Source organism: Natator depressus, chromosome 21, assembly GCF_965152275.1.
Source record: "Natator depressus isolate rNatDep1 chromosome 21, rNatDep2.hap1, whole genome shotgun sequence".
Classification (NCBI taxonomy): domain Eukaryota; kingdom Metazoa; phylum Chordata; order Testudines; family Cheloniidae; genus Natator; species Natator depressus.
The window spans coordinates 6,318,477-6,337,978 of NC_134254.1; the positions used below are offsets into that span (position 1 = coordinate 6,318,477).

The window sequence follows — 19,502 nt, forward strand, 5'->3', positions numbered from 1 at the left end:
CGCCCATGCAGCAGTGTGGCATAGGGTTGCACAGTTCGGTGAACCAAGAGGGAAGGGACTTGCGTCTCTGGGAAGCATCATGCTTTAGCCGTGAGATACCAAACTAGATAGATCATTGGTCTGTTCCACCATATTGGCTCCTGTTTGCCGACATCAGAAGTCATGCCGATGCGATACGCACATTTTCCTCCGGACGTGGTTATAGTTCAGGTTACTGGGAGTATCAAACAATCAGAGGCTGAATTCTCTCCTTTTAAAGTGTTTGTGCCAATGTAAATAGCTTGACATCCCTAGTGACCAACTCCTCTACTGGAGGCAGGATTTCTAGTGGATGGAGTACTGGATTTGGAGTCGGGAGAGCTGCTGCTGTGTCACTTCCCTTCTCCGTGCCTCAATTTCCCCATCTGCAAAAAGGAGATCGTGCAGAGCGCTTTGAAATCCAGAAAGCCAGGGCAGCACAGCACAGACAACCCTACACCTTGACCTATCAACATGCCTCAAAACCTGCTCTGAAGAGCAGTGTAGTCTCTGAGCCTGTTCAGCCCTTGGCGTCTCTGTTGTGGTTGCCACCAGAGCTGGTGGAAAGGGTGATTTAGACAGCGGTGCACCAGGAAACGGACTGAGGCCAGGTCCACACTACAAGCTTCTGCCAGCATAGCTATGTCACTCAGGAGTGTGACCTCTGACCGACATAGCTGTGCCAACAAGGGTCACTACTAAAGACGCGGTTATACCAGCAAAAGCGCAGTTTTGCTGGTACGAGCTGCATCAACACAAGGAGTGCTTTCCTGGTGTAATAGATCAGCACAGCTAGACCAGCAAAATGCTCCTAATGTAGACACAGCCCTCAGACTCCCCTGAAAGCCATCAGATGGTAAAAAAACCTCTTACCTACCTGGGCTGGTCCACGTGGCCTTATCGGTACAGGCGGAGCAAAGTCCAGGGAGTTCACTCTGCAGGGTTCAGGCAACAATGGCAACATAATCTGATGTTTTGTTTTGTTTTCAGCCCTGAACAATCTCACACCCAACCTGGCAAGGCAAGGGCGGCAGAGAAGGTGCACTGGGTGCCCTCAGCAGCAGGAGGAGTTAGAAAACAATTAGGAAAAGTCCAACCTTATTTCCTACATCAAACTCCCAATGTTCAGAGCACCATGCCCTGGTGGCAATGGGGAGAGGGTTTGCGTCCACAAAGACAGCAAGGTTTTAAAAATGAAGTACCCATCAAAGTGGGGCTAGAATGGGAGGTTTGTCTGCAGATACGGTAGCAGGCATTGATCCAGGGCTGGAAAGTGCTGGGTAGTTCATTGCTTCCTACCTCATTCAGTGCCCAGTCAACTTACTTTAAACTTTAGTTCCTCCTTCACGCAGACATACCCTGTTCAAATCTCTGCATGTAGGAAATTCCTCCAGGGCACAAAATCTGATTATCTCAACCCCTTTTTGCTGATGTCATTTCTGGACTGCCTCTTTAGCAACCTTCCCCCCTGATTCAGACTGCTGGCAAAAAAAAGCAGGAGAGAGAAAGGGAAAGATAAATGTACGCTCAGAGACTCTGAGAGTTCTTGGAAACTCCTCTCACTTGACTCTTTCCTCTTCAGGAAGCGAAGTAAAGGGAAGAAAGCAAGAGCTGCAGCAAGGACTGAGGGCTAGAGCAGATGGCCTCGGGTTGCCACTAGAATCCCTGCAGCTGGAGGAGGAGATCACAGGATGAATGCCATAGTCAGTAAGTGTCTTTTGTTTGCCCCCTTTGTTTGCTGATGTGAAATTCCCACAGGTGATTGTTTGGATGAGTCTGTAGGAAAGCCGGTGGGATATGAAAAGTAACAGCCTGCTCTTGTGAGCAGGCAAATCAGGTTTTGCAAACTCCATTTTGAGTTAATAGACAAAGGTTTCCAGATATGGCAAAACAACTGGTGACTTTTGGATTTCTAGACACGGGCCAGCACCGAGAGACTGCAGTGATGGGTGGGTGCTCCCTGAATGATGAGAGAGAGGAGAGAGAGGGGGACTGTCTCGACAGAAGGCTCAGTAGTATATAGGTCCCTGCACAGAGGTCATGTTACACTGTATGGAGGCGTCTGGGCAGAGTCAAACCTCTGCCTTTTTCAGAGGTCTGTAAAGTCGGGCAGCTTTAGACAACGCATCATGAAAAAATGTATGGGTTGGACACTGTCACTAAACATAACCATCTGCTTCTCAGGCTGTGCAGTGCTTAATGCCTCTGGGCAACTAGTTAGTCCCATACCGAGAAATGGACTTGGCTGACCCAGGGGTGATTCTTGGCATCAGCCACAGAGGTGGCTACCTAATTAGGCACTGCCTTTCAGGGCAACACCCAGACTGTGGGAGGAGTGTGGCTGCAAGAAGAGGCCGCCCCGGCCAGTCAGAAGGAATCCACAGTCCAGAGAGTGGACTGCCAGCTGGCTAGGACAGAGGCTCGCTCAAGCAAGGAATGAGGAGACTAGAGGGGAAGCCAAGGGGAGGAAGGGTGGAGAGATGGGAAGCGACCTGGGCAAAGGAAAAGAGTCACTGAAGAGGAACAGCAGGCTCAGGATAGCTCAGACAGACTTTCATTGGTGGCAGGTTCTCGGTGCTGTGGGTTCTTTCACAATGTATCCGAACCCTTGTGCGGAGCAACAGATGGTGGCTGCCTCACAGCATGGAAGCTGGGCATGCTCCTAATTACCTCAGGCATCGCTTAAGGAAGGCAGTCCTGGACGAGGCTCCCTCGCTAGAGCCCTGTCTCAATGGGCAAAAAGGGAGTAGTATGTTCCTAGCCATATTAGTTGGCCATGTTGGAACCTAGTTTTCCCGTAGGCTACAGCATGGCCAGCTCACTGGGTTGCATCTCTTCAGGCCTGTTAGACTAACTCAGTTGAGCTAATGCATTGAGACAGGTCCTAGGGACAGGGGTAGAAGGCTAGCTCCATCTTTGACCTATCTCAGACTAGAGAGAGGGGCGAAAGGTTCCTTGGGAGTAGCTTGCCCCGCCCTGGACTGTGATCTGAGCTCCACATGAGTAAGAGCACTATAGCAGTTTGCAGGTGTAGAAGTAGGGTGGGTTGGAGACAGGAGGAGGGAATGACATGTCTGGACCGGGGTCAGAGCAATCCTAGTTAATCCCAGTTAAAGCAGGGGGCTGGATTCGGCTCTCAGTCCAGCAGGTGTAAAGCAGGAGTAACTCCAATGAGGTCACTGGTGTTACACAGAGGTGAATCCAAGATCAGATAGGAGACCTCTGCAGTCTGGGCTTGTAGCCATCTGAAGGGTTAAATGGAGACCTTGATTTCTGAAAGACTCATTCATATTGCAGCTGTGCTGCATGAATCCTGCTGCTCCCTTGTGTAAATGCAGATGCCATGGACTGAACGTTACTCATCTCAGACTTATTTGTGGTGCTGCCTAGAGCATCCAGACTAGTGCAGCTCTGTGACAGTTTCTGAGCCCAGCCATTCCCCATCCAGCCTGAGCCATAGGTGCTGGAAGCAGGGGTATGGGGGTGCTGCAGCACCCCCAGGTTTTATTCCTGGCATTCCGGCCGCTGGCCCCGTGCCCCCGCTGCCCGGGGTCCTGGCCGCCATGCCCGCTGCTGCCTGGGGGCTCTGCTGTCGGCCCTGGATCCCGCTCGGCTGCTGGTGCTGGGCGTTCAGCTGCTGGCCCCCGCTGCGGAATCCTGGCTGGCAGCCGGGCCCAGGGTCCCAGCCACTGGGCCCTCATGTGGGGTCCCAGCTTCTGGCCCCAGCTCTACGGGGTGGTGAGGGGTGCGGACAGGGGCAAGGGGGGGGCAGCTCAGCACCCCCACTCCAAAAACTGTTCCAGCGCCACTGGCCTGAGCCGCTCCCTGAGAAACATAAAGGGCCTCCTTTACCAAGCATGGCCTCAATTTGTGCCCCAGCAGTTCTGCACAGACACCCATCAGCCCAACAGGAAACCTGATCACCTGCATGTGGAAGTGACAACATTGGGGGATTAGTGCTGCAGAGTGTGCACCAATGTGTTTTACACATACACCCCCTGCCACACACACTTACACACACCCTGCCACACACACACACACACGATTATCCAAAATGCTCAGCGCCCAGCAGCTGCCTTCTCACTTCTGGGTCCTGAGCACTCTTGAAAATCTGACCCAAGAAGGCCAGGTACATTAAACTCCAAAGGGAAACTGCCAATGAGAGGGGGGGAAATGCGTAGTGTTCATTCCTGCTACTTTGGGATGCACAAGGCCAACATCACGTGTATTTACACTTTCTCCAAAGAGTTATTTTTTCTGATTAGATTTTCATGATATTAGTTACTATCAGGTCCCTGTTTTTTGCTGGAGGACCCTTTGGAAGGCTGGAGTGGAACAGCGACATCACACTAAGGTGAAACCCAAGGGGCGGATTGCCCAACCTTTAGCTGCAGAGGAGGGGAGTCTGGGGATGCATCCACACTTACCTTATTGTAAAATATCTCATTCTGCATTTGAGCTGGTCCGCTTTCAAAGCTAATTAATTAATGCAGAATGAGATGCCAGATAATTTGGCAAAAAAACTACAAAACAAACAAAAAAAAACAACCTGGTGTGTGAATGCAAGGCAGTTTATCAGAAAACACCAAATTAAATCCAAAATAACTTTCAAGAAGCCCTAAATCTTTGATGATGCCATTATGGCAGGTAGACATGCCAGCTAGAAACATGCCGCAACCAGAAGATACCTGATGTGATCTACCTGTTCATTTTACACGCACTCTACTCTCGTCACCCCTCGATCCCCCACACAACACATTCAGGGAGTTGTTAGTTTAGCGGGTGCATTTAGAGTCAAAGCCAAATAAAACCATGCTAGTGCAAGAAGACATCTCATCAAAAACACAGGTTATTTGCAGATGCCAGAACCATGCTGTCTGAAAGCTGTAACCTACCCACGGGGACTCTGTCCCCGATAGCCAGAACTTGATAGGGCTGCTAGCAGCAAGACTGAGTGATTTCACTTTCTCACACTGGGATGGCCGAGTGTATTGCACTGGGACTGGGTTTGTACTGGTGACGGCAGACTCCTTTGGGGTAGTGAGATCTGCAGTTCAAAAGTTTTAGACGCATCCGCCACACTTCCTAATAAGGGTTAGTCCAGGCTGCTGGGCAGTGATATCCATCAGGTCTTATTTTTATCCAAGCCAGCTCAGCTGTCTCTCTCCCCGATCCTTTCCCAGATGCCTATTATCCAGGAATTGATCTCTGCCTTACTCTCACACCTCATGGCCCAAAGCCAATTTTCAGCTGTCTAGGAGAAGATCTCCCCTCCCCCATTTTCTGGTATTGCACAGTTGGCCAGGTGCATAAAAGGGGGCAAAGGCGGTGGGGGCTGGGATTAGCCTTCAATGGGAAGGCAAAAAGCCTAGTGCCAGCTGTACCACAGGATGCTAGACCATTGGTGTGTCCCAGTATGATCAGTCACGTGTACCTACATATGCCGTTCTTATACTTGGCTCAAGCACTAACTCTCCTCTGCATAAGTTTCAGAGTGGTAGCCGTGTTAGTCTGTATCAGCAAAAAACCCGAGGAGTACTTGTGGCACCTTAGAGACTAACAAATTTATTTGGGCATAAGCTTTCGTGGGCATAGCTGCACTCACAATCCTGTCTTTTCTTCTCCAAGCTTCCTGGTTTGTTGATTGTCCCAGGCTATTGCAGAGCAGTGCAGAATAGGGTTGCCAACCCTGCATGATTGTCCTGGAGTCTACAGGAATTAAAGATTAATCTTTAATGAAAGATTGTCATGTTATGAAACCTCCAGTAATACATCCAACCAAAATTGGCAAGTCTAGTGCAGAACCAGAGCAAACGTTTCTTCTAGGGGACTGAGACTCTCTCTGAAACAGGCTGAATCTTGTGTCTGAGAACTCTTGTGCTTTGGAGAAGGTGAAAGCTGAACCAGAGCCCAGGTCTGCATGGCAGTAATATTTTGGTATCTAGCTCTGCTAACAGAAGTGTGAACAGAGATGTTTCTCAAACAATGATTTTCTCAGCTTCAGTACTCCTCCCTGATGCCTTTCCCTGCACTGTGTAATGGTGAACCCTTCTGCTGGCCAAGAAAAGAATGAGTCACCCTGGAATGGAAGAATGATGAATTACCACACGGTTAGGTTTGTGGACTGGGTTCTCTACCTCTGACTTGCTCTCAGGAGTCTCGAATGGAATTTAAGGTTGGTCTCCCAAGTCAGTGCTTCATGCAGTCGCAGTTGAAAGTCAGCCAGGAAAGATTAGCCAGCAGTGATACGCGCCCTTTTAACAAATACTTTGTGGCCCAGCCTCCTCTGAGGTTTGGCTCAGCTGTGTGGGAGGGACCCAGGTTTCAGGGTGATAATGAAACCCAAAGTCAGCGAAGTTTCATTCAAGTTTCTTACGGCTATTTTATGATGATGATGATGATTAAACTACTATTGGAGTAGCGCCTAAGAACCTCAAATGGGGAGCAGGGCCTCATTACGCTAGGTGCTGTACAAGCAAACAACAGTAAGACAGTCCCAGCCCTAGACAGCTCACGGTCCAGCATTAGAGACTATTCAGCAGGAGAATGAGTAGACAAATGGGAATTGGTAGAGGTCAGAAGAGAGCGAGGTGGCAAGGTAACCGCAAAGACAGGGTGTAGTTGCGATGGCCTCAGTGGTGTCAGTCTCCAGGCTGTGACATCAGGTGAAAAATAGTCCCTCAGCCTTGGCCCCAGAGGCCTCTCTTTAAAGGCTCACTCTAAATTGCACCTGACATCACCAGCGCCGTAAGGGTAAAATAGCGCCCAGAGCTCCAGGAAACACCCGTTTGGGATGTGGAAACAGAAGCGCCGTTTGGACAGAGGCAGCGGTAAAGTCAGTGGGGGAGGCAGCGGCTGAGTAATGCTGGCTCCTGCGCACAGCGCAAACACTGACAGGTTTGTTGGATGCCGGGCCCACTCACAATAGGCTCCTTGTGGCAGGCACTGTCAGTCTATGAGGGCTTGTGCGCTGCCTGCCTCCTTTTGTGGCAGTGGAAAGCACAGCACGCGGGGGGGGGGGGGGGGGGTTTGCTAGCGAGCGGGACAAGAGACAAATGCAGATGCTCAGCATTTCAGGGAGCTAGAAGTGCAGCTCATTTAACCAAGCTACAAACAGTGATGGTTAAAGCTCTAAGGTTCCTGAGCACCCATAACAAGAGCAAAGCCCCATTCCGAGCTCTCCCAACGCGCCAGGCAGCCTCTGAGGAGAGGCTGACTCTGGCGCAGGGAGGGATGGTAATGGGGAGATTTCCCTATGAGCAAAATTCAGCTCTGCGCCAAGGCCCAGCACAAGGCCTTAGCTGCCACTTATGCAAAGCAGCTGTCAGAGAGTCTCACTTGCTATCTGAGCAAGAAGCCGTTCCCTCAGGGTGTGGGAGCTGGTTGCACATGGCAGACCAAGTGTAACTAACATGCCACAACATCATGGGCATAGCTGGGAGACAACGGGAGGCGGGGCATTGTGCCCTCTGCCCCCAAACCTCAGGCAGGCGTGGAATTTGCCCCACACCCCAGCCCTGTTGGCCTGACTGGTGCTGCCAACCCAAATCATGCCTATGCACAACATTATGGGGTACCTTCCCACCATCCTGGATGTGCAGGCAGGAAAGGATTCAGCCAATGGAGGGCACTGTCATTCCCCGGTCAGTATCCAGCCAGAGTGCCCAGAGCACAGAAAAAAGAAGTGACATGCTGAGGGCAGAGAGGATCTGGCTCACCAGGGAGCTGGCAGCTGGCTGCAGGGGAAGGTCGGGCAGCAGGCAGCCTAAGAGCTGGGGCTGGCAAGCTAAGGGCAGGTGGGGAGCCAGCCTATTTGCTGGATGCTGGTCAGTAGCCGGATACCGCACAGCCAGTGACATGTGACAGGAGGAGGGCAGTGCCCCACTGAGATCATAGACAAAAGGGTTCAGGCTGGGGGCAGTCTGCAGGACAGGGTTCCTGGCCACTGGGAGAGGGGTGGGTGGAGTATCCCTGGCACGAGGAGTCCCATGGGATGCAGTACCCCTGCCCTGAACTGGTCCCAAGGGGCTAAGTCAGGAATTGCTGGTTTGATCTTTTATTGTAATTGTTAAAGTCATTGTGCCGAGGGTATTTGCACCTTGAAGCAGCCCTGGGAAAGGAACGTGCTGTTATTCAAGGTGTACGAGTGCTACAGGGCCCTGCCGAGGGCTGGAGCCTGAGCAGTCCAGCGCTCGGAGCACCTGCTCTTCCTGCCTTCAAACACACGGTGTGCATAACAGGCTGCCAGATGCGATGTCCAAAAATACATCACTTCCCATTCAGGCATCTAAATAAAGGCCAGATAGTCACAGATAAGACTCTGGCCCCCACTGTGGGTGCTGAGCTCTTTCGAAAATTTCCATCCTGGAGGCGGCTCTGTAACCACAGCACTCACAGTCACACGCAGCTATAGGGCTGGTTACCGGTCCCTTGGATTAAGTGGCGCCTAGGGCTGGTGGTGAATTTCCCCCCTCTGCATGTGTCTCGTGGTAGCTGGGACGTGAAGTCTAGTCATGGTCTCTCATTCCATCCTCTAGGCCCCCTTCATGAATTCCAGCAAGAAAGTGGATTTGAAGATAATTATCATAGGAGCACTGGGGTAAGCAAAATCCTTCCTGCTGGAGCCCCACAGTCCTGAGGGTTTGTTCTCATGAAGGTTAAATGCATCCCACTCTAAGCCCCCTTTACACTGCTAGAATGATGTAAGTTGGCCTTAATGTAAATGAGGAAGAGAGACTTTATCTTCAGTGTCTACGGTTCTCTGATTTATTTTTCATGTATTTATAATCATCTTTAAGCTGCTGTGGAACACAGGGGAAATTAACAGCATTAAAAATAATCCATTAAAACATTAAGCCCTTTAATGTAGAGGTTCAAACTCCAATCTTCCTGTACTTACAGTATGGCACCCACCCCCAAACCAAACTAGTTCATAGACCAGTTTGAAGCCTGGCTACATACAGGTCTCACACGTCTAAGATACATCCAAGACCAAGGCTAACTTCGGACCATACTAGCGGAGATGAAAATGGCCAGGCGGAGTGGTTGGAGTTTGGTTCCCATCATGGAGTCATTATCCCATTAATAACAGGGTGTGGAAATTTGTGACTCTCCAGTCTTATTCCCTGCCCCTGATTCTATAGCGCAACTCAGAAGTCTTGAGGCTAATGCTTGTCCCTTTGTGTGCCTCTTCCTTTGTCCCAGCGTGGGGAAAACCTCCCTCCTGCACCAGTTTGTGCACAAGACATTCCATGAAGATTATCGGACTACTCTGGGAGCCAGTATCCTATCTAAGCACATCATGGTGGACAACACCCGCCTAAAACTGCAGGTGAGGCAACTCTCTGTTTGGTCTCTGGCATCTATCCACTCAGAAGGAGCAGGTCTTTTGACCTGGCATGTATGCAAAGCGCCAGGCGACATACATTTAACAAAGGTCGGTGCACAGATCAGGGATCATTCAGGACCTGCTCCTGCTCCTTCGAAATCAACGGTAACATTTTAACTGTTGCAGGCTTGTGCCTGATGTTCAGTGGCCTGAGCACCCAGGGATTCTGCTGAAGTCAAGAGGAGCTGCAGGTGCTCAGCACCAATGGAAACCAGGCCCTTGACAGCTAAATGGGCAGCAGACAGTCTCAGGCAGTGGTCCTCAAACTTTTGTACTGGTGACCCCTTTCACATAACAAGCCTCTGAGTGTGACCCCCCCTTATAAATTAAAAACACTTTTTTCTATATTTAACACCGTTCTAAATACTGGAGGCAAAGTGGGGTTTGGGGTGGAAGCTGACAGCTCACGACCTCCCATGTAATAACCTTTCAAGCCCCCTGAAGGGTCCTGACCCCCAGCTTGAGAACCCCTGGTCTAAAGTCACAGTCAGCCGGTCACTGCCTCCAGAGCACCTCCTGATAGCACGGGGGCTCTGCAGCAGCCCTGCCTCAGTTTCCCCTTCTCAGGACTCCTCAGTAAACGCCACAGCCTGGTTTGGGCGGTGCAGTGCCTTGGCCCTTTGGCTAAGTCCTTCACAAAAGCCCACCCCTTCTGCAGAAACAGAATTTCAAAACAAACAAAACACAAAATCTTTGCCCTAGTCTCAAACCGGGATTGGTCTTTTCGCCTCTCATGCTTCTGCCCACCCCCTTTCAGCCCTTTCCAGGCTCCTTTCCATCTCTGCCCCATGCTGCTCTTCCCCAGACAGGCACCCCCCAGTCCTTCCAGCCCAGAGTCTTCCCAGGCCTCTGCCTACCTTATGCTCCAGCTCCTCGCAGCCTTTCTGCAGCCATCTGCCAGCAGCACTTCCCCTTTCCCCTCAGACCTCTGAGGTAAATAATGTAGAAGCCTGATTGGGTCACATCATGACCAGCTTCATTTCCCCCACCTGGGGAGGCGAGGTGGCTGTGTCACAGGTGGGGCTGAAGCCCATCCCCCTTTAAAGGGCCAGTCACCCCATAACAGTCATTAATGTTGTGCGTTTCTGCCCTTTTCCCTCATTAGATCTGGGACACTGGGGGTCAGGAGCGGTTCCGGTCCATGGTGTCGACGTTCTATAAGGGCTCGGATGGCTGTATGCTGGCCTTTGATGTCACGGACCTGGAGTCCTTCGAGTCCTTGGATGACTGGAGAGAGGACTTCCTGGAGAAGATAATCCCCACAGAACAGGGCTTCCCCATGGTGGTGTTGGGAAATAAAATCGATTTAAATGAACGGCAGGTAAAGGAGGGAGCTTAGTCCCAGTTAAGGGCTCAGAAGAATCGGCCATGGAGAGTGGGAGGGGTAGGGCTAGATTTCTTTGACTAAATTTCATAGTGTTCTGGTGGTGCCTCCAGGTCAGGGTTGGAGCATCCTGGGGAAACTCGCCCTCCTTTTGCCTGTCCAGCTCCTGTGAATGACACAGGACTCCAGCCTCCAGGGCTGTCAATCACACACCTTTCACCAGCACCAAATTCAATTAAAAATTAATAACCCACCGCATGCCCCACTTGAAGCCTAAATTCCCAGAAGTGGCTAATGATGTTGGGTGCCCAACTGGAGATGTCTTAAAGGGGTCTGATCTCCAAAAAGGGCTGAGCTCCCGCCCTCTGAAAATCAGGCCCCTTCTGTGTATCTCCAGTTGGGCTCCCCAAAATTAAGGCACCTGGAACAAGTAGTTCCCGTCAGAAGCTATAGGGTTTACTTAATATAGCTGGAGTATTTAGTCTGGCACAGGCTGGGTTTACAATTCACCAACAAACCAGAAATTCCTGTCAGGAAGTGAGGGAAGGGAAATCATTATTAATAATTAATAAAACCCCTCCTCAGCGGTAGCTCAACAGTTAGATTCCAGAAGACTCCCTCCCGAGAAATCTCCTTCACTTAACGCCCCACCAAGCCCTCCCGTGACCTTGCTGAAGGTCACAACAGCACTGGCCTGGCTTTGTGCTGCTGCTGTTAGGTGGACATCCCCATCAGCTGCAAAGCCAGGCACCCAGGCTGCGCTGAGCCCCTCACTGTGCCCAGCCCCTGCCTGTGAACAATGCACCCTCCCGGGGGGACGTGCTCCAGCCCAGGCTCTTTAAGAAAATCAGTGTCCTCGAAGAGCGATGAGCCAAATGTTCTGCTACCGAGCACTGTGTGCCTGACGGTACAATGCCCCGCACCTGCCAGCACTTGGCCCTGTTGTCAAGAGACCAAGCGGAGCAAGCAGCATGCACTGAGGGCCTCATTCTGAAACCACACCGGAGGCTCCCGTTGCCTTCAATAGGCATTGAGAGCTCCCCGCACCCTCCCAACATTTGCTCCCAGTGGCTGTAGAGTGAAAAGCCCGAGGAGAAGCCCAAGGGTCTCTGAGCATATGGCTACCCTCAGGACCAGTGAATACCCCACGCACTGGACAGGGTCACCTCCTTAAGGGCTGCACGTGAATAACATGACCCCATCCCCTTCCCCTCTCCCAGGTGTCCAAGGAGACAGCTTCATTCTGGTGCAAAGAAAAGGACATCCCGTATTTCGAAGTCAGTGCCAAGAACGATGTCAACGTAGTGCAGGCCTTTGAGACGCTCGCAAGGCAGGCCCTGTCGAGGGTAAGTAGCAGTGCTGGCCCTGTGCCCTTGTGAGCTCTAGAGCCCTGATATGGGACTTGAGAGACCTGAGTTCTGTTCCTGGCTCTCCTGCTAGTCTGCTAGGTGACCTTGAGCAAGTCATATCCCCGTGCCTCAGTTCCCCCCCCCCCCCCCCCCGTAAAATGAGGATAATGATACTGGCTTGCTTTGTAAAGCGCTTTGAGATCCACTGATGAAAAGTACCATTTAGGAGCTAGAATGGTTATTATTATTTTCATCATTTGGGCCAGAAATCTCATGGAAACAGCTGGTGAGAATCTGGTGCAATTTAAGCTAAAACCCAAACCCTGGCCTGAATTTGTCCCTGGATTTAAATCCTAAACTTCACCTTATACCTAAGTGAGGATTCAGACTGGACATTGACCAGTTCTCATGTTTTTTTTATCTTTTCCATTAATTTTAGTCAAAAATGCAAATTTGTCATTCATCGTTTATTTCTGAAATATTTTCAGCATTTAATTTTAATTATTTTCAGCACTTAATTTTAGTTTTAAATAATGTTTTAAAAATCCATCTTGCAGCCACCCTGATGAAAAAATTCAGTGTTGAATATGTCTCTTGTAAAAAACGTCGGGCAATAAACAAGGAGAGAAATGTTTTCATAAATAATGTTGATAAAAATAATTCTAAAAGCTAATGAAACAAGAAATATTTTGCTGTTTTGAAAATTCTTCGCCAAAGTTTTGTTTTAATTTTTTGACCAATCATAAGGGAGTCCAGAAAGTGTGTCCAGTATAGCTGTGTGAACAGTGCCCTCTACTGGTCGTCTCAATGAAATGGCGAGACGAAGGAAAGCATTGGGCTTGAAGGCCAGTCATTTAGAAGCTGTCCTCCATTTTAAGACAGCAATTTTGCATCTGCAAGTATTTGCTGGTACAGCTAAGGTCAGTTACATGTTTAACCAGAGTATCCAGACTGTGCCCAGAAATCAAACAGATAGACATGAAAATGGCACACATTGTGCCTGAATGTATGTAACTCTACAAAACTGCTGGCAAAAAATGTGATGGGCCCTTTCAAAATATGGCCCTTTTCCCAGGTTGGAATTAGTATTTAAATAAGGGGAGGAGTCACAATTAAAGTAAATGGTCTGCTCAGAAGAGAGGACTTGTATCAAACTAAACTCTACAGGCTTAAAATGGAGCTAACTTAAACCTACAACATTTGGAGTGAGATGTTGCTGAGTTATCTCCATTGGAAAGGTGTGGTGTCTGTTGCCTGTTGATATATGTACAATACTACGATGGGTAGAACATATTGCTCTCTCTAACCACAAGGGTCACTGTCCCATCTGCACAGAAGGTTCAGCAGAGTGATGTGAATGAGACTGTTTTCATGCCACATGGGGTCGTGCAGATGTTTTTGTGATTTTGGTCCCATGTTCTTAGTGAACCAATATTGTAACTCAGACTGAATCTCAGATGAAGCTTCCAGGCTTTCTGCAATTCTGTTCTGTTCAGAGTCATTTACCATGCCCATCACTGTGGTGTCTGAAAGCATTAAGCAGCCTGATTAGCATCTGTTGTGTGTGGTTCTTTGTTTTTGCCTAATTTTCATCCCAAATCGTAAATCAGTCTGAGATCACTCAAATTTCAGCGGAAAACTCAGTCCCAGGTTCCTGGAGATTTATCCTCAGCTCTTCAAAAAGTTTGTGAACTTCAGGGAAACTTGGGTTGGTAAGAAACCTGAAATCAGGTGATTTCCCATGGGGAAGTTTAGGATTCAGGGACTGTAGTAAAGCAAGTCCTTTTTTAAAAGCACACCCAAGCCACTTTTATTTCCTCTTGTCTTTTTTCCAGTACCAAGAGATTCTCGAGAATTATTTAACAGATTCCATCAAGCTCACTCCTGATGACCAGCCCAAGAAGAAATGCTGCTGAATGAGACATTTGGAGACACCTGACATTATGTCTCTGAGTCTTTGCTTGGCACCGAAATCGCTGAACCGACCCCATTCACTTCCGGTTTTGTGTTCAGCCATGGGAGACAACCACAGCGATCCAGTTCCGCATTGCACAGCCAAGCTGACAAATCTCATGACATTTACTGAGTGCAGAGACGAGACCGGCCTTTTCTCTACGTGCCTAGATTGGACTAACCCAGCCAGACCGCACCTGGCTGCTCCTATGCATCGGGACCCTTATTGCTTCATTAACCTTCTAACCACCCATTTCAAAGCCTTGCACCAGCCTTCTAAACCTGGCTCTGTGCAGTCAGTGCTGAGTCCAGGTGGTCCAGCTACCTTCCCAGGGCTGTGGCTGGCTCAGTGACCTCACTCGCCTGCTATCTCTCTGCTCTAGTTACACCTGTTGACACTCAGGCAGGTCACAGTGGATTGGTGGCTCACCCTCTGGCACTTGACCAGGCATTCCCAACACACGCCTGAATTGACAGTGCTAAGGCAAGGCAGGGCTATGTTGTCAGTGTCCTGCAGGCTGCGCCTCCGTGGAGAATGTAATCTCAGTCCCTGCTGTTTGAACGCAAAACAGAGACATTTGTTCTCCAGATACCCAGTCTTTAAACTAACACCCCCCCCACAGCCTGCACTTGATATTAAACAGGCATAAGCTATTTATCCCCAAGGGAGGGAAAGGTGGATGGTCTAGTGGTCAAAGCACAGGCCTAAGAGCCAGAAACTTCTACATACTAATCCCAGCACTGACACACATTGCCCTACGCATAACCTTTCTGTGCCTTAGTTTCTCCCCATCTGTAAAATGGTAGGGGGGCGTGCTCTCTCACCCAGATATGAGGTTGTTTGTAAAGCACTTTGATAATGAGCTGTGCTGTGTAGTTTTATTGGCAGGGTATTTTTTAAAGGAATACTTTTAAAGGGAGGCAGTGGGGCCTAGTGGCTAGAGCACTAGACTGGGTCACAGGAGACCTGGGTCCTGTTCCCAGCTCATCTGCTGGGTGACCTTGGGTAAGTCACTTCACCTCCCTGGGTCTCAGTATCCCCATCTGTAAAATGGGGATAATGATGAAAAGCACTAGATAAGAGCTAGGCATGATTACTATTTTATCAATCACTGAAAAAGGGGAGGCATGGATCAGATTTTGACACAACAAGCAAGGGGATTGAGCAGAACTCAAAAAGGGAAAGTGAAGGAAAGAGAACATATGGTATCTGTGCAGATCTGTGACTGTCCTGAAGGGTCTCACTGCTCAAGTGCCTGGATTTCTATCTCAGCCTGGGAATGATGCCCAATTTTCTGCTTTTATTGCCCAGTGGGGTTCGGATTCATCTTTGGGTGTTAAAGACACAAGGGCTGGACTAATCTGTGCCCATAATGTGAAGCTGACACATGAATTTAAGATTTTCAGTGATCCCAGGAGCTGCGGGAGGGAAAGCAGCACATTCCTACCTCTTGAGGGTGGTTCATGGCACTTTCAGTTGGTGGCTGTGAGCAGCAGAAGCAGCTGCCATGTAGAACTTGGCCAATGCTTGTGCAATTGGTGAAACCTGGTTTAACACAGCAGTGAGGTTCACCAGAAGCCAAGCCGCAGGCTGGGGCCAGAGGGCACTGCTGTATATCAATGCTGTTTCCATGCAGTTTGGCTTTGACTGTGGAAATCTCATCCAGCCATGAAGCCCAGAGGAGTGGTGGACCCCTTCACCTACACCCTGCCGTGGGCCATGATCTCTTCACATACACCCCTACATGGGCTGAGCCATGGGCCAGGATCCCTTCGCATACACCCTGACATGCGCTGCGATCCCTTTGCAAACACCCTGACATGGGTTGCGCTGCTGAAGGTCTTTGGCCCAGTGTGCTCAAAGCTACCTTAGAGAAATGTTTCTAGGTTTAGAGATGACCACAAAACCCCTATTAATTTAAAATCATTCCCAGCAAAAGTAAAAAGTTTACTCTGCAATGCTGGGCATGTGTATCTTCTTTTTGTGTGGCTCTAAATGAGAGGATGCCCTGGGTCGGGGATTCCCTGGGAGAAGCAAATTCCACAGTGGTCCTGTGCGGGGAATAAGGCAAGCTGGATTGGCACTTCCTTGGAGCGTTTAGTCCAGCATTGACATGTCAGTGTTGGTGGAGAAGTAGATCCTGCTGGAGGGGTGGGGAATCCCCTTCTTACACACACACACCCCTCCCCAAGGAGCTGCATGGGTCTGTTTTTGAAGCCCCTCAATCTTTGCTGCAGGACTTCTTTTGGTTTCACATTTCAAGCATGTCTAGCTCCTGCCTCTCTCTCTCTGAGCTGGGAGTCACATAAGCCATAGGACTGGAAGAACCTCCTAGGTCCTGGAGTCCAGTCTCAGGCTATCTCAGGCCACCCTGACACACAATCCTGTTGTTATTATTTGTATTCCAGCAGCCCCTAGAGACTAGGTCCCAGAAGGCATTGCACCAGGTGCTGTACAAACATCTAACAGAGTCCCTGCACCAGAAAGCTTATGATCTAAATGAGTTCCAAGCCTTTCCTGCAGATCACAATGACATTCCCAAGAAATTCCAGGGTTGTTCTCCGGGACCATTACTGTTTCCCCAGCAGAAATTTCTTTGACCAAACACCAGTTTTGCAAAGCACAGACAACAACAACAACAAGAAATGGGGATGGAAGGAGTGTGGAATGGCTGTAAGGGTCTAACTGATCGCCATATTAGTGGGGGGGAAGGAATTTTCCCTTTTTCTTTGGCAACCAGAGATCCAGGGTTCCCCTTCTCCCCTCCCCCCACCCCATCATCTACAGCCTGGGGCATGGGTCACTTGCTAGTTTGAACTGGAGTAAATGATGGAATCTCTATAGCTTGAAGTCTTAAAATGAATGAAAGATCTGTATATGGGCCTGTCATTCTGCCTTTGGGCACAGGAGGTCGTCAGTACAGTGTGAAGAAAACGTCTGTTGTATAGCCTCCATACCAGCTTCGTAGAATCACAGAAATGTAGGACTGGAAGGGACCTCGATAGGTCATCTAGCCCAGTGTCCTGCATTGAGGCAGGACTAGGTATTCTCTAGACTGTCCCAGACATGTTTGTGTAACCTGTTCTTAAAAACTTCTAATGACAGAGATTCCACAACTTCCTAGGATTTTCATACCTTATACCTTTTTCAGGAACATCTGTAATTGCAAATTCATTCCTACCCAATACATAGTCTCTTTGGCTCACCTTAAGAAACCTTCAATTCCCAGAATTGTGACAAAGGAACTCTGTGCATAATCTCTTTCCTAAAACCTGCCAGAATAACTGCTCTTTCTCCCTAAAATGTAGTGCCATTCTGCATACACAAACTGTCTCTTTTCTGAAAGAATGGTGTTATCTCTTTAGGTAATTGGTCTTTTGTCGCTGGCCATTGTTGTAGGATTCTGAGTTTCAATGTCGACAGCATTCTGTCTTGCTCTGTACCTCTCTATATTTCTCTCAGCCTTTCTTCTGAGAGGCTTTCTTCTGAGAGGTAAGTCCTGTACCATATTTATTGTCTCCACCTCTGGTCCTTCTTTGTTGGGTTCTGGCAGGTATGCATGGCTCAAGGTGTCCACCAACACCTAATCTTTGCCTGGGCAATACTTGATCTATACGGTGTACCTCTGCAGTCAGATCATCATCTGCTGTAAGTGCTTTGATGCACTGAGTAATGGCTTTCTCCAAATGCCTTTGAGAGGTTTAGGGTCAGATTGTATGTCCATGATGCAACCATAGCTGGATTGGTGAATTTTTTTCCATTCCAAAGAGTATTGCTCATACTTCTTTTCAGTTTGAACATGGCCCTTCTCTGTCACGGACAATGCTTTGCTTGCAGATGAAACAGCTTATCCCCCTTGCAACATGGTAGCCCCCAGACCCTAATCAGCTATATCATATTGCAGTATTAGGAACTCCTCTGTGTTGCAGTCTTTCAAAATTGGAGCCCTCCCAGTCATCTCTTTCACTTTCCTGAATGCTTGCTCATGTTGGTCCTTCCACGCCCATAAGATGTCTCGATGTATCAGCTGTCTCAGGATCTCTCATTTCTCAGACAGATAGTTGCAAAACCTTGCTAAATAATTGACCATTCCCATGAATATCTGGACTCCTTTAATGTCACTGGGTCTTGGCATTTCTCTGTCCTCACTTTCTCTGGATCTACTTTCAGTCCTTGGGAGGTCTAAGCGTGTCTAAGTTCAATTTAATATTCTTCAGTCTGCATCTCTGAAAAAAATGTAGTAATTTGTAGTCACAATCTTGTTGTGCTTGTTCTGTTTTATCACTCTCTCACACTATCAGCACATCATCTGCTATTGTCCGCATTCCCGTCAGGCCCTCCAATGCTTGGTCAATCGCCTCTGGAATACCTCTGATGCCAGACTGATTCCCACTGCATCCTTAACCATCAGTATCTCCCAAGTGGAGACACGATGGTTGTCAAGTAACTGGATTCTTCATCCAGTCCGACAAGACAGAATTAATACTTTACATGGCACACTGCAAAAATTCTTGCTTTAGACAGATCTGGTAATATATCCTCAATTGTAGGCAGAGGGAAATGGTTCCATTTCAAAGCTTTGTCTAAAGGCTTTGAGTCTATGCATAGTCTCAGTTTCTGGACAGCTTTTTTACTCCCACAAGACGGTTCATTCAGGCTGTACTCTTCTCTACAGGTTGCATAATTCCATGATTCTGTAGTTCGCCTTTCAGTGGCTGTAGTCACAGGCGCTGGCTTCCTCCAGGCCCCAGGGGTGCTCAGTCCCCCGCTCTGCCCCAGGCCCTACCCCCACCTCACTTCTTCACACCCCCACTCCACCCCACCCTGCCTCTTCCCGCCTAGTTCCACCCCCTCCCACAAGAGCACCTTGTCCCCGCTTCCTCCTTCCCCCGCAGCACCTCCTGCCCCCCGGGAAGGAGTTGACCGCGGTGGGCAGGAGGCCCTGGGCCGCCGGTGGGCGGGAGGCGCTGGGTGGGCGGCGGGGAGCTGGCTGCTGGCGAGTGCTAAGCACCTGCTACCTTTTTCCTGTGTTGGCGCCTATGCCTGTATGAATGCAACAGGTACTTTTCTTTTTGGCAGTTTAACTGGCTTCACATTGGTCTCTTCCAACAATACGTCAGGGTTCACAGGCTGACTGAGATAATGTTACAACTTGTGCCACCATCTAATTGAAATCATACCACTTTCTTCCCAAGTAATATGGCTGCATACAACTGTTTCTAGTGCTTACTAGGGTCTCCTTGCGCTGGGTTTACCATCTGTTTGGTCACTCACATAAAGTCCTTCTACCCACTGTTCCTCTCTTCAGTTACTGTGTGTACCTTGGATTTGTTTTTCTTCTCTCTGGACAAACACTTGGCTGCAAAATGATTACATTTGTCACAGATCTGGAATTTTTTCCATAAGCCAGACACTTTTCTTTCTGACTTACATGTTTTCTCCCACAGTACTTGCATGTGTCTGAACCAT

The 19,502-nt window shown here is 49.1% G+C and overlaps 1 protein-coding gene across 2 annotated transcripts; it reads left to right on the plus strand.

Annotated features, from left to right (window-relative positions):
* Positions 1-1,483: 1,483 nt before the first annotated feature.
* RAB7B (RAB7B, member RAS oncogene family) lies at positions 1,484-15,211 on the plus strand. Of its 2 annotated transcripts, XM_074935864.1 has the most exons (7): positions 1,484-1,725; positions 6,017-6,193; positions 8,556-8,617; positions 9,223-9,349; positions 10,512-10,727; positions 11,951-12,076; positions 13,915-15,211. In XM_074935864.1, exons 2-7 carry the CDS (start codon positions 6,182-6,184, stop codon positions 13,993-13,995), a joined length of 624 nt encoding a protein of 207 aa, XP_074791965.1. In that variant the 5' UTR covers positions 1,484-1,725; positions 6,017-6,181; the 3' UTR covers positions 13,996-15,211. The 2 variants fall into 2 exon arrangements, with proteins under 2 accessions (XP_074791965.1, XP_074791966.1); XM_074935865.1 differs by lacking the exon at positions 6,017-6,193.
* Positions 15,212-19,502: the final 4,291 nt, after the last annotated feature.

Coding starts and splice junctions, on each gene's coding strand:
- RAB7B (XM_074935864.1), top strand. Junction 8,618..9,222: donor ATTATCATAGGAGCACTGGG/GTAAGCAAAATC, acceptor CCTTTGTCCCAG/CGTGGGGAAAACCTCCCTCC. Junction 9,350..10,511: donor ACACCCGCCTAAAACTGCAG/GTGAGGCAACTC, acceptor TTCCCTCATTAG/ATCTGGGACACTGGGGGTCA.